The sequence below is a fragment of the Vespa velutina genome, chromosome 22 (assembly GCF_912470025.1).
Source record: "Vespa velutina chromosome 22, iVesVel2.1, whole genome shotgun sequence".
NCBI lineage: Eukaryota > Metazoa > Arthropoda > Insecta > Hymenoptera > Vespidae > Vespa > Vespa velutina.
This window is the reverse complement of record NC_062209.1, coordinates 1315001-1342225: the sequence shown is the minus strand read 5'-3', so window position 1 is coordinate 1342225 and position 27225 is coordinate 1315001. Positions and strand designations below refer to the sequence as shown.

Genomic DNA, 27225 nt, shown 5'->3' with positions numbered 1-27225 from the left:
ATTGATTTTCTATGGTAAAAAAAAAAAAAAAAAAAATAAATAAATAAATAAATAAATAAAAATAAAAATAAAAAGAAAAAAAAAATGATAAAAAGAACTTCTTTAGTTCACGAAAAGTAAATATAAACAAAATTGAAACGAGTACCGACAAAGAGAACTGAAAACGCTGGAGAAGTTCTGTCGTTGGGAAGAATAAAAAAAAAAAAGAAAAGAAAAGAAAAAAAAAAAGAAGAAAAAAATGAAACGCATAGGTAGAAGAAAAAAAAAAAATTCAGTGTACAGACACGATCTGTCGTTTCCAGAATTCTAAACATGAATTCATCGTAAACAGAGATACATCATCGGCACAGATCTCGGCTGGAAGGAAGGAAGGAAGGAAGGAAGGAAGGAAAGAAGGAGGGAGGGAGGGAGGGAGGGAGGGGGGAAGTATGGAAAATGAAAGGAACAGAGGGAAAGGGGGAGGATGATAGGTAGGGTTGAATACTCGGTATGATGGTTTTTCTTTTTTTTTTGTTTTTTTTTTTTTTTTTTTTTTTTTTAAAGAAGACCATTATATTCTTTTTTTGCGATTGGTAATTTTACGATTTTTTTGGTAGATTTATTTTTTATAATGCACATGTTCCGTGAAAAAATTAAATTCCGTATATGAAATTAGTATTTAGAGTTTCGCGTTTCGGTACAAAATTCATTAGGGGGGTTGGGGTGGGGTGGGGGGGGGCAGTCGACGGACGTTACAGGAGACGTGTTTTAAAAGCGACGCCCACCTCTCGCACCCATCGAAAATCTTTAGATAACGACATTTTATTCGAAAAATGAACGCCTCCTCCTCAAACTGGTATCACGAATTTCTTTTATAATTCACATTTAGCTTTAGACTGACCACCCATCATCATCATCATCATCATCATCATCATCATCATCATCATCATCATCATCATCATCATCATCATTATAATCACCAACGTTATCATCCATTCTGTATGACCACATTACAACAGATCGGTATATTACTTTTGTTCTCGTTATTTCTTTTTTTTTCTTTTTAGTTTTTTTTTTTTTTAGTTTTTTTCATTTATCTTGCGAAAAAACTGAACTTGAACTAATTGACAGTCACGTCGTGATACCCATTTTCCTTTCTTTTCCTTTCTTTTCTTTTCTTTTTTTTTTTTTTTTTTTTTTTTAGTTTTTTAGTTTTTTATTTCTTTCCTCCTTTGTTTATTTATTTATTTCTTTCTTTATTTTTTTATTCATTCATTCATATTCATTTATTTTATTTTATTTTATTTTATTTTATTTTATTTTATTTATTTATTTATTATGCTGTGGTTTTGTTCTTGAAAACACGACAAAGATTTTTTTTTACGTCGGATGTACAAAGATAATATTCGTTTCGGAATAGAAAAATGAGATCGAACGTTTTTCTGCTCGATCCCAAAAATTCTCGCATTATCATCTCTCTCTTCGCCATAAATTTGTTTCCTTTTTTTTTTTTTTCTTTTTGCATGTTCTTTGTTTGTTTCCGTTTTTTTCCTTTTTTTTTTTCCTTTTCTTTTCTTTTTTTTTTTTTTTTTTTTTTTTTTTATTTTTTTATTTCTTTTTTTCATTTTTTTCCCTTTAATTTTATTTCATTTATATCTCTCGACAGTTGAAACGCGAATTTTCGTGATTTCATTTCGCTCGCGTTTCCAAATGTAGTATATTTAACACGCGTTAAATACGCCTGCGATAAAAACAAACAAACAAACAAACAAACAAACAAACAAACAAACAAACAAACAAACATTGTTTTTAAACGTACGCTTTTTGCCATTATCGATTTTAAACTTCGCCCAGCTTGCACACAGGATTGTTGATATATAGATATATGTGTATATATATATATATATATATTTATATATATATATATATTTATATATATATATATATTTATATATACATATATATATCTAGCGCGCATACATTTCAAATTTCAATGACGCGGATCTGCTTAAAAATGATTGCACGTTTATAATGTCTTCCACTCGTCGGAATAAGGTAGACAATATCTTTTATATTATCCATACATCATAATACTATTATGCTTTAAAATTGTTTGTGTGTTCTTTCTTTCTTTCTTTTCTTTCTTTCATTCTTTTCTTTCTTCCCATCTTCCTATCTATCCTTCCTTTTTCATATACCTTTTTTTTTCTTCTTTTTTAACTTCGACGTTCACCATATTTAACACACGCGTTGTTCTTTTTCACAATCAATTAGAACGACTTTTTACTTGTTCCTGGTTTACTTATTGTATTTTGTTTTCTTCTGTTCCGTTTCGTTTTAATTTACGTCAATTTTGCAAGCTCGAGATTCAGCTGGATATACGCACACACACATACACACACACACACACACACACTCTCTCTCTCTCTCTCTCATTTTTGTGTCTCCTCGTTCTACTCGGTTTTTTTTTTCTTTTTTTTTCTTTTTTTTGTAATTTTTATTTTTATTTATTTTTTTTCTTTTTTTTTTTTATGATGAAACGCGCGGTTACGTTACTCGACGTAAAAGAAGAAACAGAAAAAGAAAATAGGCGACGAGAGGGGGGAAGAAGAAAAGAAAGAAAACAAAGAAACAACCTCGAGCGAACACATTTAAAGGGGGGGGGGGGAAAGAGGAGGAGGAGAAGGAGGAGGAGGTGGAGGAGGTGAAGGAAGAGGATTTAATAGATCGAATGAGCACAAAATGAGAAGGGGGAGGGTGCAGAAGAGAAAAAAAGGAGAGAGAAAAAAGAAAAGAAAAAGAAAAAAAAAAAGAAAGCTCGCACAAATGCAAGAGAGCGTGTCGCGTGTCCCTGTTCTTTTTTTTTTTTTTTTTTTTTTTTTTGAGTGCTCGAACGAAATTATTCAAATTACAATGATTATTATATTCAACGAGGGACTGTTATTAAAAGGAGGAATCTTTTGAAAGAACCTATAAGATCTATTGCATTTCACACGTGTCTCGCATTATTACACACCAACCACAATGAGAAGAGAAAGTCTTTGCTTTCTTGGATTTGCAATTATAAATGAACGTAACCGCACGTTGAAATTTTTCTTTTTTTTTTTTTTTTTTTTTTTTTCCTCTCCTCCGCGCACCACTTAGCACCGCATACACACGCGCGCGCGAGCGCACACACTCTCACTCTCTCTTTCTTTATCTATCTCTTTTTATCTCTATCTATCTCACATTTCAAAACTGCGTCGGATTTTGTTTACACACACACACACACACTCTCTCTCTCTCTCTTTCTTTCTCGCTCTCTCTCTCTCGCTCTCTCTTACTCTCTTTCGGTATAATCGCTGCAAGGTTATTTGAAATCCCAATCACGAATTGACGACTACTTATAAATTGTTACACAAAATCAAACATATTTGATAACGCTCTACGAGGACTCAACACACGGGTTTATTTCACTTTTTCTCTTTTCTTTGCTTTTTCTTTTTTTTGACTTTTTTTTTCCTTTCCTTTTCTTCTCTTTTTTTTCTTATTTTTTTTTTTTTGTTGTTTTTTTTGTGTTTTTTTTGTCGTTTTTTTTTTGTTTTTTTTTTTTGTTTTTTTTTTAAACAAACAACTAACGAACAAATAAGGCGAGGAATGATACTTTGGAGGGGCGGGGGAGGACGCAATACGGACACCTCGCTCGTGGTGTGTGCATGTGTGTTTTTTGTTAAGTTGTTATCATCAATAAAATGTATAAATGATATATACATTTTTAATATTTTAAAGACACTCTCTCTCTCTCTCTCTCTATCTATCTATCTACCTATCTCTCTTTCTCTTTCTCGAAGGACGATTATTCTCGTTGGATCTCTTCCGTTGGCTAATATACGAAAAACAAAGGATTACTTTAACGCCGATTATTAAAAAATTAACTTGGTTTTTGATAAGATAGACAAAAATAAAAATAAAAAAAATAAAAATAAAAATAAAAACAAACAAAAAAAAAAAAAAAAAAAAAAAAATCAAATGACATTGCCGAGCCGCAGAGACAACACACCTCGGTTAGCCATTTTTGAAAAGAAAATCATATATTTTATTTTCTGATTCTGTACTACAAACTAAAATTTTAAAAAGATCTCACATGCAAAGTTGTATAAATTTTCTTCTTTTTTTTTTTTCTTTCTTTCTTTCTCTTCTTCTGTTCTTCTTTCGCTTGCTTTTTTTCTCTCTCTCTCTCTCTCTCTCTCCCTCTCTCTGTTTTTTCTTTTTCTCTCTTTCCTTCTTTCTTTATTTCTCTCTCTCTTTCTCTCTCTCTCTCACTCCATTGACAAGTCGTAGCAAGTATTGTGCATCGCATTGTCAATCGAGTTTATTAAAATGTACGGCTATTTCGGCGTTCATATTCATCGATTTCGTGCGAGTATATATACATACACATACATATACACACACACACACACACACACACACACGCGCGATCAATAAATTTGATTTAGAATGATCTAGCGCGATAATGATAACTGGTTGATGTTTTTTCGTTAATCTCGGATCAATCTGAACGTCAAAATACCGTACATTATTATTGGGATTGTCTCACGGATTTATAATTATTAACATATAATAATGTCCAATTAATAGTTATCAATAATGAGTACACGCTTTATGTCTACCAATGTCTAAACCCGCCAGGGGATGACATTATTATTATTGCTACTATCAATTGTAAAAAAAAAAAAAAAAAACGTTTTTAATATAAGCGGCATTATAGTAATCGTCTCATGATGATGATGAGCCGCGTGTACTTGAGTATTCTTTATATAGATATATATATACATACATATATATATATATATATATATATATATATATATATAAAATAAAACAAAAAAAAATAAAAAAAAAATTTTGGATATTTATTATGTCCAAATGTTTTACGGCATTCCAAGTGACAAATTGTACATTATATTTGTTTTATCACATTGCGCGCGCGCGCGCGCGCGCACTCCTTTAACGGCTCCTTTGCGTATAAATATATCAGTGTTAAAAAAAAAAAAAAAAGGATAAATCAATTCAATTAAATGCCAACTTTCACAACGGATTTCTCACGTACGAAAAGACGAACGATTTGTAAGTTGTTTTTACTCGCTATTTAGATTTCAATTATGTTGTTCTTTTTCCTTTTTTCTTTTTCTTTTTTTTTTTTTTTTTTAAATCATTAAGATTATTGCGTCATCGGGTTTCGTGTACACCTACGACCATTTTTTTTTTTTTTTTTTTTTTTTTTTTTTACAAACATCAGGAAGAGAAATGGGAAAAATCTCAGCAAACTCAAAAAAAAAAAAAAATAAAAAAAAAAAAAAAAAAAAAAGAAATAAAAGATATTGTACAAGAAACGTTTCAATGAGTTTCGTGAGAAAAACCGAAGAAAAATAAAAAAAGAAGAGGAAAAAAAAAAAACATGTTAAATAACGAATACAAAAACTAGAACAAAAATCAACCCTCTTTTTATTGCAGACAAATCAGTCGCTTTTTCATCTTTCTATCTCTTTCTTTCTTTTTTTTTTTTTTTTTTTTTTTTTTTTTTTTTGTTTATTCAATTATTTTATTATTTTTTTTTTCTTTTTTTCTTTCTTCCTTTCTTTTTCTTTTATACATCTTTCGTATATACGCCTGCGTCTTTTTTCTCATTTCATTTATTTTACTTTTTTTTTTTTTCCTTCCAATTGGTCGCGGCATTAAATCTATGATTTCGCAAAGAATTCCTTTTATCATTCTCATTTTTATCACAATTGTATGATCTTATTCTTATAAAATCACGTGAAAAGGGGAGGGGGGGCATTCAAACTTCAACACACAATTCGTTCATCTTCTCGATATCGTCTCGTCCTATTTTTCGATATACCTTTTCAAAAACAATAACACCAGCAAAGGTTTTTTTTTTTTCTTTGTCCACACCACGAAGTAGATAACGATATTGCTTATTATAAAGTAATTCTTTAACCTGAGTTTATAATCCGAACCTTGAGTTGAGTCTCAAACACAGTAGATAAACTGTGCGGTAGTAAAAAAAAAGATATAACACAAAAAAAAAAAATAATAATAATAATAATGTAAGTGGTTATCTAAGATGAAGAATTTCCATTGGGACACTCACGTTAATTCCGGCCTTTCGCTACACATTTTCTTTCGTCAAAAGCTTGTTTTTTTTTTGTTTTGTTTTTTTTTTTTCTTTTTTTTGTAGGGAGGGCAGGGGGCCGTTCTTATTAGCCGTTACATACCTCAATTTGCTTTTCGTAGGGAGAGTGTGGAGTCGTGTTTTCTGATTTCTTTTCTTTTTTTTGTATTTTTTTTGTTTTTTTGGTTTTTTGTTTTTTTAATATTTGTTATGTTATTTGTTGTTCCTGTTGCTTTTATTGCTGCTGTTTCTTGTATTGCTGCCGCTGCTGCTGCCGCTGCTGCTGCCGCTGCTGCTGCTGCTGCTGCTGCTGCTGCTGCTGCTGCTGCTGCTGCTGCTCTGCGTACTGCTTTTCTGCTGATGTTATTATGCTGTTGCTTCAGTGTATAACGGGTGTTGGTGTTACTTATTAAAAGGAGTGTTTTGTTGTGGTGATAGCATTTTAATCTTTCTTAAGCGGTGCTCTCGGTGGTGGTGTTCTGCACCGGTTGACTCTCCTGCAAAAGAAAAACAATATATGTAATATATCGAAATTCTCATTTTCTGCGTGCCTATATGCACACAGGTATATACACATACGCCGGCAACTAAAACAAAGCAATGATATGTAATATAATATTTATTAATATAAACGACAGAAAAGCACGAATGAAAACGAGATGGCCGTTAATCTGAAAAAAAAAAATTCATAAGCAAAGATGTAAGTACAAAGAAAGAAAAAGAAAAAAAAAAAAAAAAAAAAAAAAAGAAAAAAAAAAGAGACAAAAAAGGTGAGGAAAAAAAAAACAGGAGGAATTCTAGATGCTACAAGATGCGAGAGATAGAGAAAGAGAAAAAGAAAGAAAGAGAGAGAGAGAGAGAGAGAGAGAGAGAGAGAGAGAGAGAGAGACAGACAGAGAGAGACAGAGAGAGAAAGAAAGAGAGAAAGGGAGAGTGAAAGAGAGAGATCGATGTTCTAAAGGAATTCTAAATGCGGTATATAATACTAAAAAAAAACTACAGCAGAGAAATTGCAACACTGGCAGAAAAAAGGAAAGCCACGTTACCTGTGGAGCAGGGGCAGCGGCAGGTGCATCCTTATCTTTAGGTGCATCCAACTTCTGCTCCGACTGAAAAGAGTATAAAACAAGATACGTGCAATAGTGTGTGCGAAGCGCTACGCCGTTTTACAAAGGATTCATCGACGAACCGTACACTTACTAGTCTCTACGATCGATTAAACTATTGTCAAAAGTAATTCATTACAAGATGAAGAAAAAGAAAAAAAAGAGAAAAAAACAGGAAGAAAAGAAAGAGACAAAGAAAGATAAAGAAAGAAGTAAAGAAAGAAAGAGTGGGGGAGAATAATTAACCATCACTTTCTTTGCTAATTGTGACCGCCGCCGACCTGTAAGTGAAATTCGTCGATAAGAAAACATTTGTGTACTTTGCGTATATAAGATACAGAGAGAGAGAGAGAGAGAGAGAGAGAGAGAGAGAGAGAGAGAGAGAGAGAGAGAGAGAGAAAGAGAGAGAGAGAGAGAGAGAGAGAGAGAGAGAGAAAGAGAGAGAAAGAGAGAGAGGACTAGCAATTGAGTAGAAAGTGATAAATGCAAAAACCCCAGGCTTAGCTTTCATAATAAAACGAAAGCTATCAACTATTACATATGATCTAAACTATACATTTCGTTCTTTCATAGCAATTAAATATCATCAACCTAATTTAATAATTCTCATTAATATTGTATATCAAATTTTTTTAAACTATATAGCGTATCAATTTGGTTACAAAGTAAAATGAAATTTTATCGGTTAAGAAATATAAAAAAAAAAAAAAAAAAAAAAAAAAAAAAAAAAAAAAAAACAAAATCGCTCACTTGGGAGGAGGGGGAGGGAGGGTTGAATAGATATTATAAAAAAATAAGCCCTCTCCTCCTCCTCCCCCCCCCAACGTTGCACCAATTTTCTTGGCTTTATTATATACGGATTATCTAATATATTGAAGCAATAAAAATATGTTACCAAATTGATGATAATGCTATATTATATATATTATATTATATATATATGTATATATCTATATCTATAAAAAGCTATAACACTCGCGGATAAATACTTTGATGTGCTTATCGGAAACTTCAGGAAGTGTCTTATTGGTATTCTGTGTCTGGGAAAGAGGAGTGGCAGGATGAATTTTGTTAGCAGCAGGAGGTCGTAGATTTTCTTTATTTGCTGTCTGCTGGCAACTACTTAATCGGGATTGCCTTGGTACTCGTCGTCTATATCGAGGTCGTGGAAGTCTTTGTATACCACCTATTTGTCCACCCTCGCCGGCACCAACTTCATCATCGGTCACCTAACAAGTTGACAATTGATCTACCCATACCAATAATTTTTCTCAACTATTGCTGATCTATTTTTTGAGATTAGACAAATGATGATCGTAAAGAAGGACATAGGATCAAGTAGGACTTAGGAATAAATGCAATTGTACTTGGTAGGTACTAGTGTAACATCGTATTATCATCATCAATTGATCAAACAATATAAATGAGCGTACACATAAGTGAAAACGTTCCTTCGGCATCGCTCGTTTTTCGTGGCATCGTTTTAACCTTAAGTTTATCCTAAATAATTCAAATAAATATATATATATATATATATACACACACACACACATATATGTATATATATATATGTGTAATTTTCTGTGCCGTTTCCAACAAATGTACAAGTAAAAAATATGTGAACGCTAATATTCGTAAATCTATTACTAATATCTACACATAAAATCAAGTGATGGTGCTTCATTCGTGTATTTGAGACATTTAAAGGATCGACCGATCGAACTGATCATCGATCTTATGGATAACATTAAGATGATAACTAAGAGAAAAAAAATTAAAAAAGAAAAAAGAAAAAAAAAAAAACAAAAAAGAAAGAAAGAAAATAGAAAAAAAATGAAAGAAAGAAATTAAACGATAGTAAAATATCTACGAATCCGTTACCTGACCATCCTGGTTTCTTGGACGTCTTGGTGGTCCGGCGCCTCTTCCTCCGCGGAAATTTCGACGGAAGAAGCGTCTTGGTGGGCCTCCACGACCACGTCCACCACCGCGTGGTGCACCTCCTTCTCCGGTGCCCTTACCTCCTTGCTCACCACCTTCTCCAGCGTTCTCACCTTGCTGTTGATTAGGTCCGGAATGTCGAGTAACCGGGTTATAGTAACCTTCATAATTACGTCGTGGTCTATAACGACGTTGTTGGCCCCCACCATCACCGGGGATACCTTCCTCGCCAGTTTTGCCATCGACTAAGTAAATAAGAAAAAAAAAAAAAAAACATTTCTTTCTTTGTTCTTTTTATTTTTTTTCTCTTTCTTTTTCTAAAATCAAAAAATTCTCCATGTAAATGGAGAATATGCTATTAACTATCCTCGAACTATTATTCCTCTATACTAACCGGACTCATATCCTTCTTGTCCTTCTCGCGGTCTACGCTGTGATCGAACATTTCCACGTCTAGGATATATCCAGTGACAACCACGATATCCCCTTCGCTTGTCTGCGGCATATGGTGAACCTTTAACCGCTTCTCCTGATGGCCCGGTCACATTGGCTGCTTCATGACCTTTCTCGCCGATTACTACGTCAAATTCGACGACCTCACCGTCGCCAACGCTGCGCACGGCCTTCCTCGGGTTATTCTTAATAATGGCCGACTATAAGAGACAACGCAACATTTGAATTATTTATATTGACGTTTGAAATGAAAGTAAAAAAAAAAAAAAAAAAAAAGAAAGAAAAAAAAAGAAATTGAATATTGTCGAACGAATACATACTTGATGGACAAACACATCCTCCTTGGTGTCATTTCTGGAAAAAGAAAAAAAAAGAAGAAGAGAAAAATATGTTAAACAAACAAATTACATTACAAATTCTTTTTATCAATAAAACACATATACCTTAATTATTATAAATAAATAAATATATATATATATATATATACGTGTGTAAAATTTGGATTGCAATTAAAATATATGTATCTCAAAATTTTAGATGTCGTAGACTTAAAAAAAAATAAAAAAAAAAAATAAAAAAAATAAAAAAAAAATAAAAAATAAAAAGAATGAGAAACTTTAATAGCAATACAATCGGTATAAGATAGTTTTTATAAGCAAACAAATTTATTAACCATTATTCTTTTCTACGTAATTGATATACAAACAATATCTGGGATATAAGTTATTCCGTACAACTTTGTATGATCATAAAGATTTAAAATAAAGGGAGGAAACAAAACTGACATAAATATTGAACGTATCGTATTGGACGTTTCAACGAAATGAGAAAATTAGCGTCAAATACTACTTAATAAAAGTATATAGATCCTAATAGTAATAGATCGCTGTAGTGCAGTATATACAGTGTAGATTATTGTAAGCTCATCAAGTGGTATAGACGTGAAACGTGCGTTATACAAACATACGCAAATCCATTCGTAAACTCTGAGATAAAGAGAGAGAGAGAGAGAGAGAGAGAGAGAGAGAGAGAGAAGAGAGAGAGAAGAGAGAGAGAAGAGAGATAATCGAAGCCCGTGAAGCTGCTGAGTAAAGCACGGATCTGAAAGGTCATCGAACCCTAGAACTCGGTTGAGGAGAAGAGGAGGAGGAGGGAAACGTTCGTCTCACGTACGGAACACAAGCTACCCCCTCTATCCCTCCCACCCATCCCTTAGAAATCCCTTCTCCCGAGTATCACCGGTACACGATCTATTCGTATTGCGCGTATTTCCGCATAATCCTTATTTTCATGTTAATTCAGTTAATGTGGTGCACTTTAGAATTACTATAAAAGCCAACATATGTATGTATGTATGTATGTATATATGTATCTTGTTGTTACGTTATATATATCGTATTAAGTAATCAAATGATTCATTAAGTTCTTTTATTGAAATATATTTTACAAATTTTACATTCTAAATTACATATATATATATATATATATATATATATGTATATATATATATACATATGGTTAGTTGTATGCACAAACGTACTATACATAAACATACATATGTGCGCATTTGCAAATGTATGCATATTTCTCTTCGTCCAATCGAGAAGCAAACCATGTTTCCTTTAAGATAATTATATTCAAGACACGTGAGTCACACTTATATGCAAGGTCACACACATACTACACACACATACCATCATCATTACTACCACTACAAAACGACGTTCTTAATTGTCAAGAATTATATATATATATATATATATATATATATATATATACACACGTAGTATGTATATATCATAAAATGGCTTCCGTTGGCTCATCTAATTTGTAACTTAAAACTAAGGTTTCATAGTTAGCACCGTAATCTTTTTTCAACGACATCGAATTCCTTATTCGACAGAGAGAAAAAAGAAAGAGAAAAGAAAAGGAGGAAAAAAGAGAAAAAAAAAAGTGAAAAAAAAAAAAAAGAAAAAAAAAAAATTGTAAAAAATTTTAATGGAAAAAGATTGACTGCTCTTTTCGTTATTGTCGTTGTCATTGATTGTTATTGTCTTGTGTGTCGTTGTTGTGTCGCTGTAGTTGCAATTGTCGTTATTGTCCCTGTAGTTGTAATTGTCATTGTTGCCGCTTTAGTAATTGTAATTGTCGTTGTTCTAATAGGTACTGTTTGTTACTAATCGTGCTTTGGCTACGATTAAACGGTAAAATCGGAATAATATCTAAGGCTAAGGTGAATTTCTCGGGGCAACGACGAATTTCTTGGCTTAAAGCCAAACAGATAGATAGAGACCTAGAAATAGCGGAGGACCGTCGACGAGCTCGATGCGGTTAGGCATCTATGTACTTACTACACGTATATATGTATACGAGTAAGAGAGAAAGAGAAAGAGAGAGAGAAAGAGAGAGAGAGAAAGAGAGAGAGAGAGAGAGAACGCGCGCGCACGTGTGTTGTGTTGTGTGTGTGTCGTAAAGGAGCTTCTATTTCATCTACTATATAGTCGTCGAGAGCTTTAGTCTCTAGAATGCATCATTTAACTTGCATCGAACTAATAATACCGACTAATATCCTACTATCTTTTTTTTTTGTTTCTTTTCTTTTTCTATTTCGATCAATGAACTATTTTTTTTTCTTTCTTTTTATTTTTATCTTTTCTTTTATATATATATATATATATATTTTTTTTTCTTTTTTTTTTTTTTTTTTTTTTTAGGAAAATCTATCAGGCATAATATCGTTAGATCTATAAATGATCCAACACGTTAAAAACACACGCTCGTAGGCGACGTATTTCATATATTATTAACATAAACGACGAATTAATATGAAAGCCTTGATCTATACGTTCGACAATATTATTTAAGTTGATCTACAGTGGTTCTCAATCTAAAAAATTTAATTACGTTGGTGAAAAATTTGAAATTTCTTTTTCTTTTCTTTTTTGTTTTGTTTTTTTTTTTTTTCGTCTTTTTTCTTATTTATCAAGGATATCGTTACGAATTAAATAATCATTATATTTTACGTCGAAATATAAACAGCTATTAAATTATTATACCAATCATATTTCATCCGAATATTCCAAACGTACTCATCAAAGCTTTTATATTAATGATAATAGTAAATAATGTGTGTGTGTGTGTGTGTGTGTGTGTGTGTGGTTATAGATCATGTTCCAAATAAATTTATGTATGTAAATGCTGACCTGTTGATGAACCCGTATCCACTCTTTACGTTAAACCACTTTACAGTCCCGGTCACTTTGTTAGCTGAAAAATGAAAAAAAAAATATATGTATATATAGAACTGTCATAATTGTAAATAATGAAAATTTTATTATAATATATATATATATATATATATATATATATGTTCTATTAAAATGTAATAAAACGCGATGGTATCGAGTATAATTTATAAATCGTATTATCTTATTGAAGAAAATCTCTATTATATAAAATTTTTTTCCTTTAACCTTGAACCGTCGATCACCTTTTTTTTCGTTTAATAAGTAAACGAACTTTAGACCTTCAAAATGTCGTTCTATCGAAACAAAATGTTCAAATGTCCGGACAAATGCGATAGGTTAAATCGAATGTTTACTTTTACTTATTGTTCTAGAGAATCTAAGCAGCTGATCATTTTTCATATAATTCATAATATATATATTTAAATATATATTACGATAATAAATATATATATATATATACCAATTAAATATATATCATTATATATATATATATATATATATACATATATATATATATATATATATCACGTTAAAATAACGTGATTCAATATGATATTCATAATCCAAATCGTTATCGATGACCTATCATAGCCGATACGCAAAATAATATACATGTGTGTATATATACATATACACATACAACGTATGTATCCATATATGTATATATGTACATATGCATGTACGTATTTGCAAGAATAACAAGTACGAACTGTTGAATAGAAATCCTAACTTATACTTGCGAGTCACTCGTTTCGCAGCATTTCTTAAGGAAAAAAAAAAAAAAAAAAGAAAAAAAAAAAACGCGGTTCTGGTTCATCGAGCAAGTAGCTTTACTACTTTGCAATATATATATTTATCTAATATATACATACATACACATATATGTATATATATATACTATATACTTTTTGAAAGTATTTCGTAAATTCGCGATAAACAGTAACACATGTGATTACGGTATACATACATACATATACACACACATGTATATACATACATACACACATATATATATATATATATATATATATATATATATATACATATTATTACCTTAACCTTTGTACGATGTAAACATTCGAAGTAGGCGCGTGTAGGTAGGTCAATCGACAAATAGGTTACGATTAACGTTCATATAAACATTCAAATTTCGATTCGAATATGTTAAATCTATGTCAAATTAAAATTTGACCTCAACTTGGTTAAATAAGAGATATTGAAAATCAATTGACAACGTAGTTTCATTTTTCTTATCGATATATAACGAAACACACGGTTGTGGTTGAATAATGAAATTTTTACCAATAACGTAATCTCAAATAAATAAATATTCCATTGTACATGGAAGAACATTTACGAATGTTATATTACGTAACGAAAGCGCGCTAGAAAATAGAAAAGCCGGAAGTTGGTCGCAAACGAAAATTTTCTCTTTCTCGAGGCCTACTAGTATTACTATTACTATCATCATCATTATCATCATCATCATCATCATCATCACTACCATCACCACCACCAGCACCACCACAACCACCACCACCACCTCCTCCTCCTCCTCCACATTTTATATCCCTGAAATCATCGGCGAATCCTTTGCAACGTCATTAATCGAAATCATCTTTAATAGATAAATTCTTCTCCAATGTTACGAATAATATCAAAAGCATCATCCTATACATTAAAGTTTTGATCATCGATCGATAGAGGAAGGAAGAAAAAAAAAAAAAAAAAAAAAAAAAAAAAGTTTACACGATACTTTTATAACTTTCCCTCTTTTCCCCCTCAAATGTATACGTGTACATACGTCCGAATTCTATGTTCGTTCTCGAAACTTCGAGAGAAAATCGATGTTGAATTTTGGAATAGCTTTACTCACCCTCTTTACGTCTCTCTCTCTCTCTCTCTCTCTCTCTCTCTCTCGCTCGCTCTCTCTGTCTCTTTCTCTTTCTCTTTCTCTCTTTCCACCGAGTGGACAGGAAAGAACGGATAACTCGTTAGAGTAACAAGGACGAAGACGTCGTACGAGACGTGAGGGAATATTAAGATATGAAAAAAGATCATACTAATTCGTATTTTATCCTTCGAACGTTAGTTTTAATAAATTCAATGGTATAACACTTATGTAAGAGGCCGGCACGCCGGGTAAAAAGCCACATGGCTATGCGTCCACCGTAGATGGACGCCATTACGAGCAGCGCGACTACGGCCAAAGACTCAGAACGATGCCCAATTAATTTCGTCGAAAATATTTTGTCGTTATTCGTAAACACGGGTATAATAAATTGATGATTTTTTACTTACCGATGACCAGCTTTTGCTGGACAGCCTTAGGTTGTTCGGGCTGTTTCTCCGGGTCAGCCATGGTGGTGGTGTTAAGGTGTTAAGACACGCCGCTGCCGAACCTAGATGTTCCCGTCTTTCTGGTTGTGGTGTTGGTTCCCTTCTAATGTTCCCAACATGGCTGCGCCTCCAGGCGACCGGACAAACGACGTTGCCGTCTAACGATCTCTCCTATTGGTTCGTCGTTCTAGCATCGTCTGACGTTGACCAATCACCGTTCAACTTCTATAGTGCATAGCCTACGCGCCGCTCACGCGCCGCCTTCTCGCGTGCAAAGAAGCGTTGAACCGCACCGCGATATGCATCGAGCCGCATCTACCGTATTTATCCCCCTATAATGCTTCTACGATTGTTTCAATAACAAAAACCATGAGTATTGTTCCATAGAATTTTTCTTTATCGTTCTTTTCCTTTTTCTTTTTCTATTTTTTTTTTTTTTTTTTTTTTTTTTTTTTTTTTTTTTTTTTTTTTTTTAATGTACTTCCCGACACGATTTTTCAATCGTTATTTTATATTTTCGTCATGATCGACTTTCAAACTCGATCGATATCGACAAAAAGCAATATTGATAAGACGATCATTATTATATTTATGAGAAATCAGATATTAGAAATATCGTAAAAAGGAAAGAAAAAAAAAAAATGAAGATTCTAGAAACGACGATGACCATGTTAGAAACAATAAGTAAGGTTTGTAGGTGTGTCTGTGTGTGATCCGCGCGCGCGCGCGCGCGAACGAGCTAGTATGTATACGTGTATATGTGAGTAATATGAAAATAATTTATTTTTCATTATATAGTTATATATTTAATTTATATTTTTCAATTATATTTAATAGTCGTATTACTAAAGTCTTACTTTAAAGTTTTAATTTGCTACGATGATTCGCGTATATGTATACATATGCGTTTTATATTTATTTTGTTTTTTTTTTTTTTTTTTTTTTTTTTTTTTTTTTTTTTTTTTTTTGCAATCAAATATCATTTTAATTCTTTCGGATAAATGATCTTTTAGATCGCTACAATCCCGACAAGAACATTTTCACTTTCTAAAAATCATTTGTAACTGACAACTCTGTACAAGTATATGTTATCTTAATTACAGTCATACATCGCTTCAAGCACTGTATAGATAAATATCATGATTAAGTGAATTTATAAAAAGGCCCGTTATCTTAGTTTCGTTTCGTTTCTAGAGAAACAGACCTTCAACGACCTAGATATTATTTTCATTGTAGTAGAGATACATTAAAAATATTAATAACTTAAAAATCATAATAAAAATAATACATTCATCATTATATCGGTAAGGGCAACCGAACACTCTGTTATATTAAATAACAAGTACAATTAGTATCTAATAGATTCATTTACATGTTATCTCCTAGCTAAATACCATTTATTAAATTTATTTGGAATTTGGTGATAACAACGTTGTAACTTAATACTAAAACTATAGCGTTACGTTCTATTATCATAATAATTCAGAGTTTTTTCTTTTTTTTTTTTTTTTTTTTTTTTTTTTTTTTTTTTAAAATAATAGCAATGATTTTAGCTTGGTTATTCAATACTAGATAATAAAGAATCAAGAAAATATGTCTTATATAAAAAAAAAAAAAAAAAAAAAAAAAAAAAAAAAAATCTGGAAAAAAATTGGGAAAATAGCATTTTATGTTGTAAATATCCAGATTGGAAAACTTCATAAAACAAAAACAAAAAAAGTTTTTTTTATATTACAGATATTTCTCAATGGAGTTTAAGTATCTTTTTGTCATATATATTATGTATGTATAAATTCTGTGGTCTTATATGTAAAAAAAAAGGAAAAAAAAAGAGAGAGAGAAAAATAATAAAAAGAAAGAAAAATGATTTACCTTATAATTTAAGCAAATTTTTAAATATCAGTATATCTCTCTACTGTTTTGTCATATCATTTTATATATACTTATGTATGTACAAAGGACAAATACATTTAATAATGATTGATAACATTTTGAAATAATAACAAGAACCCATTAGTAAACATACTTATTATTTTCACAGAAGCATTCGACTCACCCCTTTATTCCAATAGAAATATTAAATAATAATTGTAATATATATATATATATTTCTGCTCCAATTGTCATTTGAATGCTGAAGTAATTAGATATCGATGTATCTTGATGAAAATATACTTTACGAGTTACATGATTTTTACATTCTGCATCATCTTGGTTTTCTACCTCTAACGGTTCTTGATCGCGGTGCAGTAGAACCACTACCAATGCTAAACATCCCAGGAGTTGGAGCATTAAATGAGGGTGTACCTGATGTTCCAAAATTAATCGATGGTGTTGTTGTTCGTGGAGTGAAATTAAATCCTGTAACTATGAAATACAGTAATGTTATGCATCAAATGTAATGTTTTCTTTTAATAATGATATATAATATATTAGAATTATAGATGGTATTACTACCTGGCTTAGAAGTGCTCGCACCAAATTGGAATGGGACGGATCCAGTAGTTGATACATTGTTATTAGAAGTATTATTATTACCAAATGAAAACGTGCTTTGCTGTTGTTGATCTTGATTTCCACCAAATGTAAAAATACTATTTGTATTGTTCTTATTTGTTCCAAAAACAGGTGCAACTGTAGTTTGAATTCCAAATGGTAATGTTTTATTATCACCAAATGCATTAGAATTATTTGTAGCGCCAAACGACATAGTAGTTGAATTTTGGCTGCCAAAGGTATTTTGCATAGGAGTATTATTAAAAGTTCCAACTGGAGTTGTAGTCGTTGATCCAAAGAGAGGTGCTGGATTATTCTGATTTCCAAACATAGGACTTGGTGTACCAAAACTATGTGATGTTGAAGTTTGAACATTTCCTGGTGCATTTAAATTTTGTGCTCCAAATACAGCAGTCGTTGTATTTGTACTACCAAAATTGAGAGCACTGGTTGAGACACTAGGAGAACCAAATGTAGGTGCTGCTGTAGTTTGTGAACTAAATAATGGTGTACTAGAACTTCCAAACACAGTATTTGTATTTGTGCCAAAAGCAGGTTTTTCTTCTTTAAAAGTGTTGTTGTTGTTGTTGTTGTTCGTGTTGTTATTTGTACCAAATTCAATAGATGATTTTGTAGGTTGAATTGGTACAAAAGGAGATTTTGGTGAATTACCAAAAAGAGGAGCAGCAATTGCTTGACCAAATACTGGCTCACTAGTTGTTGTTCGAAACGTAGCTGCAGTTGATGTTGTATTAAATATAGATGTAGTTGTTGTAGAAAATTGTGAAGTTGTAGTAGCAGCTGGTACATTAAATCCAGAGGTTGTATTATTACTTGTTGTAGAAGCAACTGGTGTATTAGTTGATGGCAACAAACCACTAGAACTTCCTAGTGCATTAGCATTATAGGTAAATGCTGATTTATTTTCTGATGTTGATGCATTCGATGTCCCAAATGAAAAAATAGGTGTTGCGGTACTTAACGTAAATGTCGTAGATCCACTAGATACATTTCCACTAAATGTACCATTTGTCAAATTTAACATTGGATTACTTGGTGCAGAAGTATTATTTGTGATTATGGATGCATTACTAGCTATTGGATTACTTTGAGTAATTACAGACATCCTAAATGTTATTGGAACATTACTTGTAGTTGTATTAAATAAACCACCTTCAGTTTTCGATGTCTGTACGTTATTACTTCCAAATATGAATGGAATTGTTGTAGTTGCTGTAGATGTCATCGAATTTTTATTGGTAGTATTTGTAGCATTATCTGTAATACTTTTAAAAACTGAAGCAACACTAGAAGCAACTGTAGTAGCAGTAGTAGCAGTAGTAATAACATTAGTAACTGTAGGAGTTACAGTCGACATTGGTAACATTACATTTTTTGTTTCAGTTGTAAAATTTAAGCTACTTGTAGTTACATTTTGAGCAGAGCCAATATTTACTTGTGTCGATGCAGTTGTATTGACAATGTTGCCAAATGTAAATTTAGGGCTTTCAGTGTTCATTGTGGATCCTGTATTACTTACATTATGTAAGATGGAATTCCCAATGTTAGATTTGATATTGGTTTGATCAGAATTTGAAATACTAGTCGTGATATTAGATATAGTATTCTTATTTGTAAAAAGATTATTGGAAGTAGAAGGTATTGATAATATAACGGTTGATGCTACACTTGTAGAACTTAAAGAAGTATTTAACATAGAAGTATTGGATTTTAATATTCCATTTGAGGCAACTGATGGTACAACTAGTGGTGTAGCTGATGCTACAGTTGGTAATGTATTTGTTAACGATTTGCCAGAAACGAAGGTTGATGTAACTGAATTGGAAATTATAGGAAGTGCATTTGTAGCTAATGTCACATTAGTACATACTGATGATGTTGCTTGTGTAATATCAGTCTTACAATTGGATAAATCAGAATTAATGATCAACTTATTCTTTTCATCTGATACTGAATTACTTGTAATCTGCTGATTAGTACCAGACACATTTTCTGTATTTGGTAAATTAAATGTTATATGTTTGACCGTTTTTATATTACTTTTGGGTGATGTAAGTGCTGGCACTATAGCAGATGTAGTAATAGGTGTCGTATTAACATTAGTTGTAGTTGTTACAGAATTGAGCGTTGCACAATCTGCAGAGGAAGAAATTGCAGGAGTAACCTCACCAATTTCTTCTGCCTGAATCACAACATCAGGATTAATTCTGCTTGCTGCTGAAAATATCATCAAATAGTGTATCAGAAATTGGATCATATAATTTAAATGAAATAAACATGAGAACTATAAATACTTACCTTTACCAGATATGGCATCAAACATACTCTGTAATCTTGCTCGCATACTAGTTTGTCTCATGTTCACTATATCTTTTTTCTTAATTTCTTCAGCATCGTCGGTAGTAAACTTTGTCTCTATTATGTTTCCTTGTTCTTCAACGAGTGATCTTAACTTTTCATTTCTTTGCGGTTCTGCTCTCATAAAAAGTTTATCCGTGAATTTTGTTGCCGCTATAGAAGTTTCATTATCCTTATATTCAGATCTCATGTTTTCTTCATTAGCAGAAATTGTTTCAGTATCATTAGAATTCATTGTGTTTCTTGAATTTTTAAGAATTCCTTTAATAGGAGATTGTTCTTGCGTTTTATTAAGGGACTTCGATAAATTCGAGTTTGTAGACAGTTTCTTATTCACAGCTGGTGTACTATCATTTGCATTTATATTTTGCACTTGTGCTAGTGTTCGTGAATCTCCATTTTGTATATGCTCCAAGGATTTAAAATGTTTTTCAAAATCGGATGTTCCGCTGCGGGAACAGTCAACTAAAATCATATTAGAATATATTATGTAATAAATTTATTAACGTGTAATTATATATTACATATGAAGAAAATATTATATATATATGCATATATATATATATGTATATACCAGCTTTTCTTTTGATACCAGTAGCAACATGAATACTTGAACTTAGTGAACATAATATATCATAGCAGGATGGTGTTTTACTACGTTTTGTAGGTCTAAGATTTTTATCCGGAGGTGAATTATCTTCTTCAGATTTGGATGATTCATCTCTACCTCTCTTCTGTTTTGTTTCTTCAAAATTTTCTACTTCATTCACAAATATACCATCTGTTCTTTGCTTCTTTACTAAATCAGACGTAACATCTTCTTTGGATGCATGCCTTTTCAATGATATTTCCCTTAGGACCTGTGCAACACTCGATGGTGATTTATTTTCTGACTGACATATACCAGACAAGACTTTCTGCCTTTCTGGAGGAGAATATCTTGTAGTTTCTGGTGGTGCAATTCTAACTGTAACAGGTCCTCTTATTTTTGCAGATTTTGCATTAATCAAAGGAATAGGACTTGCATGAAGATTAACTTTTGGAAACTGACCAGTGCCATACTGTGACTGATGGGTCAATTTATTATTAGCTTCAGCAGCATATTTAGTTAATCTTATAGTTAATCCTGGTGATGTTACATCTGTATATGTCCTATTAGAAGAAAAAAAAAAAAAAAAAAAAAAATTAAATATAATTAGATATTTAATTTTAATATTTATAAAGATTTAAGATTACTTACTTGGGATCAATGTTATATCTTGTTGAAGCTAACAATGGGCCTGCAACTGTCTGTACGGTTTTTACTCCACCAGCTTTTGATCTCATTTTGGGACTTATACTTGTACCCCATGGTGATCCGTCTGGTGAAAACAACGTACTATTTTCGCCTCGTGTTAATGTATGATTCTGATTAAACATGGGCGATGTTTTCTTTGGCGATGACCAATTTGTCTTATATCTAGCATCTATATTATGCATGTCATCCTTTTTGTATTGAGATAAGGGTGTCGAAGTATATTTATTGTAAATATTGTTTTGATTAAATGATTGATATTCGTTATCGTGATTAAATTTATTTTCCGAGATATTCGAGATATTTGAAGTATTTTTATGAGCAGTCCGAGATATTGGGCTTAATTGTGGAATAAGACTGAATCTTGGTGTATTTCTACTATTAAAAGTAGTGTCACTGCTAAGCTGATATCTACTTATTCGACGACGTTCCATTCTGACTGAGAAACGTTCGCGATAAACGTTTTTAATCTTATTCCAAAGATGCGTTAACTGTCTTACTACATAAACAATAGCTCGGCCTAAGGTATCTTTTAATTCGATAACGGCTCCTTTGAAATATTCAAAAAATATAAATGCATGCGGCGATAGCAAGCTATCGTTGGTGATCAAAGAATAGCACGCATAAATCACTAGAAATAACGAAACAATTACCGCGAGAATAGGACCCCAGGCGTTGTATAATAATATACACCCACTCAGCACACTTAACGACACAACGACACCCCGGCTTTCTAGTTCCAACATATTATTTCAAAAAAATAACCTCCCCATGTTTGAAAAGAGCACACTCACTGAACTACCGGAACTTTGTCCGTATAAAATTATAAGGATTACTGAACATTACATAGAGCGGGAAGTGGTGTATTATAACGAATAAAGGGTGCCTGAGTGATACTAGGAAATGACGTCATAAAGAGATTGATTTTTCGACCAATCAAAATAGCTCGCTACTGAAAATATCTTTTATGCCATCTGTGATAATTTAGTTCTGTTTTATTCTACAAATAAATTTACGTATTTTGTTTTTATCAAATATTTATATACATTTATATATAAGAAAAGTTTAAAATTTATACATTCGATATTATTATAACGTATACGAATAAAATAAACTTTACTTATTATTATTTTCAATTAGAATAATACAATATAAATGAAAATGTGATCCGTTATACGATACAATATTATCCCTGATCAATCTTTATATTTCAACCTATCGTAATCGTTGTTTCTTTGGACAATACTTACGTATTTAAATTTGTTTATTTTATTTTCAATTATTTTCATGAATTCAATCCTAATTTTACATACATATATATATATATATATGTATATATTATTAGTGAAATATATTTAAAATATATATTTACAAATCATATATCATACAAATAGATATTTCCTGATGTTAGTTAATCAAAATACGACGGCCATTACGTTTTCGTCACTTGACGAATAATTATATTTATTCTATTTATTTTATACTTATAATTCTTTTTATTAAATCTTTTTCTCGATCAAAATTCGCTTTATCGATTATGTAATAAATGATTTATTTGAATGCAAAAAATATTACAATTAAAATTTAAAACAACATTAAAAAGGTATATTTTTTCTTTTTTTTTTTTTTTTTTTTAACGTTGTTTTATTATCCATAATGTTAACATATTATAAATTATTTATTATTTTCATGTGTATGATATTTTTTTAAGACAATTGGATGGATGTAAACGTAGTTTGACAATAATAAATCATTTATCTTCTAATATTTTTAATTGAACGAATAAGATAATTTTTCTCATTTTCTTGATATTATTGATTTATGATGCTAAAGCATTACATTCAAATGTTGTTCTTTATTACAAAAAAAAAAAAAAAAAAAAACAATGGGAAAACGTAGATAATCGTATGACAAAAGTATTTTACTTTATTTCTTCTTATTGATCTAAATCACTGTCTTAAAATAATTCTTCAATTTTCATTAAATTTCTAGCTACGATTAATGGTATATACATTAATATTTATATTCAAAGAAATGAACGAATACATATCGTCAGTCTAATAATATATAAATAACTTTATAAATAATAGATATAAATAATTTTCAATCCAAATATTTTTATTCTTTATTGCTGGTATATTGTTGGTATACCTGAAAGTCACACTTTTTGTACAATCTCAAATATTATTCGTATCTGATAGAAATATTTCGACTGGATGGAGATTAATTAATAAAAAATAAAAAAATAAATAAATAAAAAAAAAAAATAAATAAATAAATAATACGTTCATAAGTAGTACATGTCTCTTTATGAGAGGGAAGGGAATAATGAATGTCTCAATGACATAGTTCAAAATGATATTTTATTTACAAAGATTACAAATTACAAACGTTACAACTTCTCAAAGAAAAAATTATTTTTCCCTAGGAAATCCAAATTTTATTCGAGAAATTTCATATTTTTTTTTTTTTTTTTTTTTTTTTTTTTTTTTTTTTCTTTTTCTTTTTTATAACCTAATTTTATTTCGCACTTATATTGTGATACGTTCAATGCCGTCTGTGCTTACTGCGATGTTTACTTGATTTTTCCGAATCTCTTTCTCGGGATCGACTATGTGATCTGTAACGACTGCGTGATGATTTGTGACTACCTGATCTTCTTCTTTGAGCTTTCTTGGGTTTACGAGATCTACCATGGCTATGGCTACGAGATCTACTTCTACTAGCATGTTTCTTTCTTTTATTATGCTTTGCTCCTTCTCCTTTTGACGGAGAAGTACTGGTTGACTTGGAACGTCTAAAAAAAAAAAAAAAAAAAACAAACAAACAAAGAACCAAAGAAACAAAAAAAAAAAAGAAAAAGAAAGAAAATGAAAGAGAGAGAGAGAGAGAGAGAGAGAGAAAAAAACAAACAGAAAAGAAATACACTGGCAAAACTATATTAACTAAACGAAAAATGTTATAAACTCTTACCTCGGTGATTTAGTTCTTTCTGGCACAGCGTGTGTGCCACTGCGACTAATAAAACCACCCCAAGCATTATGATGTTTAGGCAATGGTGGACTTGGAGTATGACTATCAACATCACCACCTCGAGCTTTTGTTCTTGCCTCCTCATATTGGCGACGCAGTTCTTCCACTTTTTTTTCCAATTGTTCTGGCTTTACACGTGGCCTATAATATAATCGTAAAATGCGACGGCAAACGTCCCTTATCGAAGATTCATTGACTTTGAAAAGGGAAAACCATGGTGGCGAGGATGGTAAAGGTAATTGAAGCTGACGTGCACCCAAATATACGCATGCACACGCTACGGTTTCTGGTTGATGCCTCAGAAATACATCCGATCTTAATGAATCATTCATATAATTCCAGCATTGTTGCATCAGGGCACGATTCTTTTCATAACCCAAAACTTGCAAGTACATTACTATGATTTTGTGCGGATGTTTTACATGTACACAAAAACCCAATTCCTTTAATACTCTTCGTTCTGACTTAATAACTTGATTTTTCAATGCTACATAATTCTGATCTAGTATTACAGGTTGTATCGGCCTAAAACGTATGAAATAAATGAAATTTAATTGCATATAGATAATATATATATTTTTTTTTATTTTTTAAATAAATATATCACTTTCTTTTTTTTTTTTTTTTTTTTCCTTTTCTTTCAATGATGTAACTATTAGGTTGGAAACTATGAAACGGGCTTTTTTTGTTGTTTTTTTTTTTTTTTATTTTCATTCAACGCCCGTTTCATAGTTTCCAGCCTAATATTAAATAAAAAATATTTACCTTTGACAGGAAACTTGCTTAATGTGATTAAAAACATTAATAACATCTCTAATCCTTCTGGGTGCTTCTTCTATCTTACAAGCTAAACAGATACAACCCATGGCTGTTATTTCCATATTATGCCTGACTAATGATTTACTATAATAAAAGCGTTGAAATATTACTTGTCCAGTGGCCATTGCAACCTGTAAAAAATAATTTACGAGGAAAGAGCTTTTTCCCGATTTGAAATTGATTATTAAAAAAAGTGATATTGTTGTTTAACTTTAACATTATAAATGATTTTGACGAATATAACTATGTTGTTACTGTAAGGAGAATTCAATTGTAACGAAGAAAATAGGTTCTCTATTTTTTTTTCTTCCTTCTTTTTTTTTTTTTTTTTTTTTTTTTTTTTTTTTCTTTTTCTTTTTTTTTTGTTTTACTTATAATATTACACTTACTTTCATCTCGAATGGTTGTACCAAACCAATTTTTATTTGCCATACTAACTACAAGGGATATCCAAATATGTACAATAATAATACATACAATTTTATTGGGATTATACCATGTTATAATGTTGTAGATATCACGAAAGATACGTGAAGAAAACGACGAGAGAACGTGACGATAGTATCATGTTCCTTCCTCTTCCTTAATTTGTACGATACCTTTAGATTTACAATCTCGCGGAGTTTAACTTCGCAATAGAATTAACTTACAATTTTCTATTGTGCTTAACTATAAACATAATGTACCTTATTTTTGTATCATAGAAAGAATGATTGTACAGAGATTACAGAGATTAGAAAATTCCTAAGCGTGCAATATATACAAAATTAAGAGTACATTTACTAACCTGAGGTAATTTCAAAAGAATTCCAGCCGTTTGTATCAGTTCACATCCTAATATTCGAAGGTCTGTTTCAGTTTCGGCATCTAAATCGTCTAAATGCGATGGGGTGTTATTAAGCTTTTCCTCTGGTAAAAGACAATTTTGCAACGTCAGTACTATCTTCCCGTAAGATTTAGTATTAGGAACGGTCGTAGGTTTTGTTATTGTCGTTGAATTTTCTTTCACACTCATTTTTATGATTAAAAAAAATTTAACAGACTATTTCAATACTTTATATTTAACCAAACAACGGCCATTTTATTTCATTGCCTAATAGCTTTTCTCTGATGTATGTACTACGCTGGATAAAACATACTAGGGAATTGTCAATAGTCGAAATAATCCCTAGACTCACTTCCGGAAAATGACGTCACGACAATACATTTTTTTTCGTTTTTCTTTTGTTTGTTACTTCATTGAGTTCTTTCTTAACTTTTGTTTTATTATACTTCATTTATATATATATATATATATAATATATTTCTTGTTATATTTTTTGTAGTTTAATTAATGTTAAAATAAGGTTAAGACATTATTGTGCGAAAAACGCCCTCTAAGATGTTGATCGTAAGACGAATATTTTGATTGGTTGTAATAGGTATCACGTGATAATCATGAAGAACTCATACCATGCATCGATTGGATAAATTCTTTAGTATGAAATCTAATAGAAATATAACCTATTACTATTTTCAACCAATCACGATTAATTTGATCGACAGTCTGGCCAATAGTAAAACTTTCAACGGTATGTCCTTCTTAACTTATATTTTCGTGATATCAATAACATTTTAAAAAGAATTTTCTATATAATATGAAAATGTATATATATATACATATATATATATATATCTATTCTATTAGCTCATTTTAATTAATTATTCTATTTCTTCCGTAATATCTATAGGTTTCTTAATTTATCGATAATATAAATTAATAACGAAATACTATGAAAAGTTTGACTTGCTATAATGCTGATCGACGTTTAATCGTTGATAAAAATTTGATTGGTAATCCATGAGATTGATCGAAGTGTCTGTTATATTCAATTAGAAAAAAAGAAAAAAAGGAAAAACTCACGAATATCACAGAATGATCATAATCGAAGATTAGTAATTATTAAATATACACGTGAGTTCATTTTACGTTCATAGAAA

At 31.0% G+C, this 27225-nt stretch overlaps 3 protein-coding genes across 7 annotated transcripts; all 3 read right to left on the bottom strand.

Annotated features, from left to right (window-relative positions):
* Positions 1 to 691: 691 nt before the first annotated feature.
* On the bottom strand, positions 692 to 15325 carry LOC124956578 (Y-box-binding protein 1). 2 transcript variants are annotated; one of them, XM_047512569.1, is made up of 7 exons: positions 15186 to 15325; positions 12840 to 12903; positions 9957 to 9990; positions 9578 to 9836; positions 9124 to 9428; positions 7183 to 7245; positions 692 to 6633 (listed from the first exon to the last, which is right to left on the bottom strand). In XM_047512569.1, exons 1-7 carry the CDS (start codon positions 15244 to 15246, stop codon positions 6589 to 6591), a joined length of 831 nt encoding a protein of 276 aa, XP_047368525.1. In that variant the 5' UTR covers positions 15247 to 15325; the 3' UTR covers positions 692 to 6588. The 2 variants fall into 2 exon arrangements, with proteins under 2 accessions (XP_047368525.1, XP_047368526.1); XM_047512570.1 differs by lacking the exon at positions 7183 to 7245.
* Positions 15229 to 22256, bottom strand: LOC124956572 (mucin-5AC-like). Of its 3 annotated transcripts, XM_047512542.1 has the most exons (6): positions 22047 to 22193; positions 21340 to 21460; positions 20674 to 21251; positions 20040 to 20564; positions 17682 to 19958; positions 15229 to 17591 (listed from the first exon to the last, which is right to left on the bottom strand). In XM_047512542.1, the coding sequence occupies exons 2-6, from the start codon at positions 21423 to 21425 to the stop codon at positions 17431 to 17433; spliced, it is 3627 nt and encodes a 1208-aa protein (XP_047368498.1). In that variant the 5' UTR covers positions 21426 to 21460; positions 22047 to 22193; the 3' UTR covers positions 15229 to 17430. The 3 variants fall into 3 exon arrangements, with proteins under 3 accessions (XP_047368498.1, XP_047368496.1, XP_047368497.1); XM_047512540.1 differs by having other exon boundaries at positions 21340 to 22256; XM_047512541.1 differs by having other exon boundaries at positions 17682 to 19955; positions 21340 to 22254.
* A 1483-nt stretch (positions 22257 to 23739) lies between these two features.
* On the bottom strand, positions 23740 to 26381 carry LOC124956577 (cyclin-L1). 2 transcript variants are annotated; one of them, XM_047512567.1, is made up of 5 exons: positions 26033 to 26340; positions 25635 to 25914; positions 25192 to 25376; positions 24367 to 24951; positions 23740 to 24190 (listed from the first exon to the last, which is right to left on the bottom strand). In XM_047512567.1, the coding sequence occupies exons 2-5, from the start codon at positions 25638 to 25640 to the stop codon at positions 23941 to 23943; spliced, it is 1026 nt and encodes a 341-aa protein (XP_047368523.1). In that variant the 5' UTR covers positions 25641 to 25914; positions 26033 to 26340; the 3' UTR covers positions 23740 to 23940. The 2 variants fall into 2 exon arrangements, with proteins under 2 accessions (XP_047368523.1, XP_047368522.1); XM_047512566.1 differs by lacking the exon at positions 25635 to 25914 and having other exon boundaries at positions 26033 to 26381.
* Between the last annotated feature and the right edge of the window lie 844 nt (positions 26382 to 27225).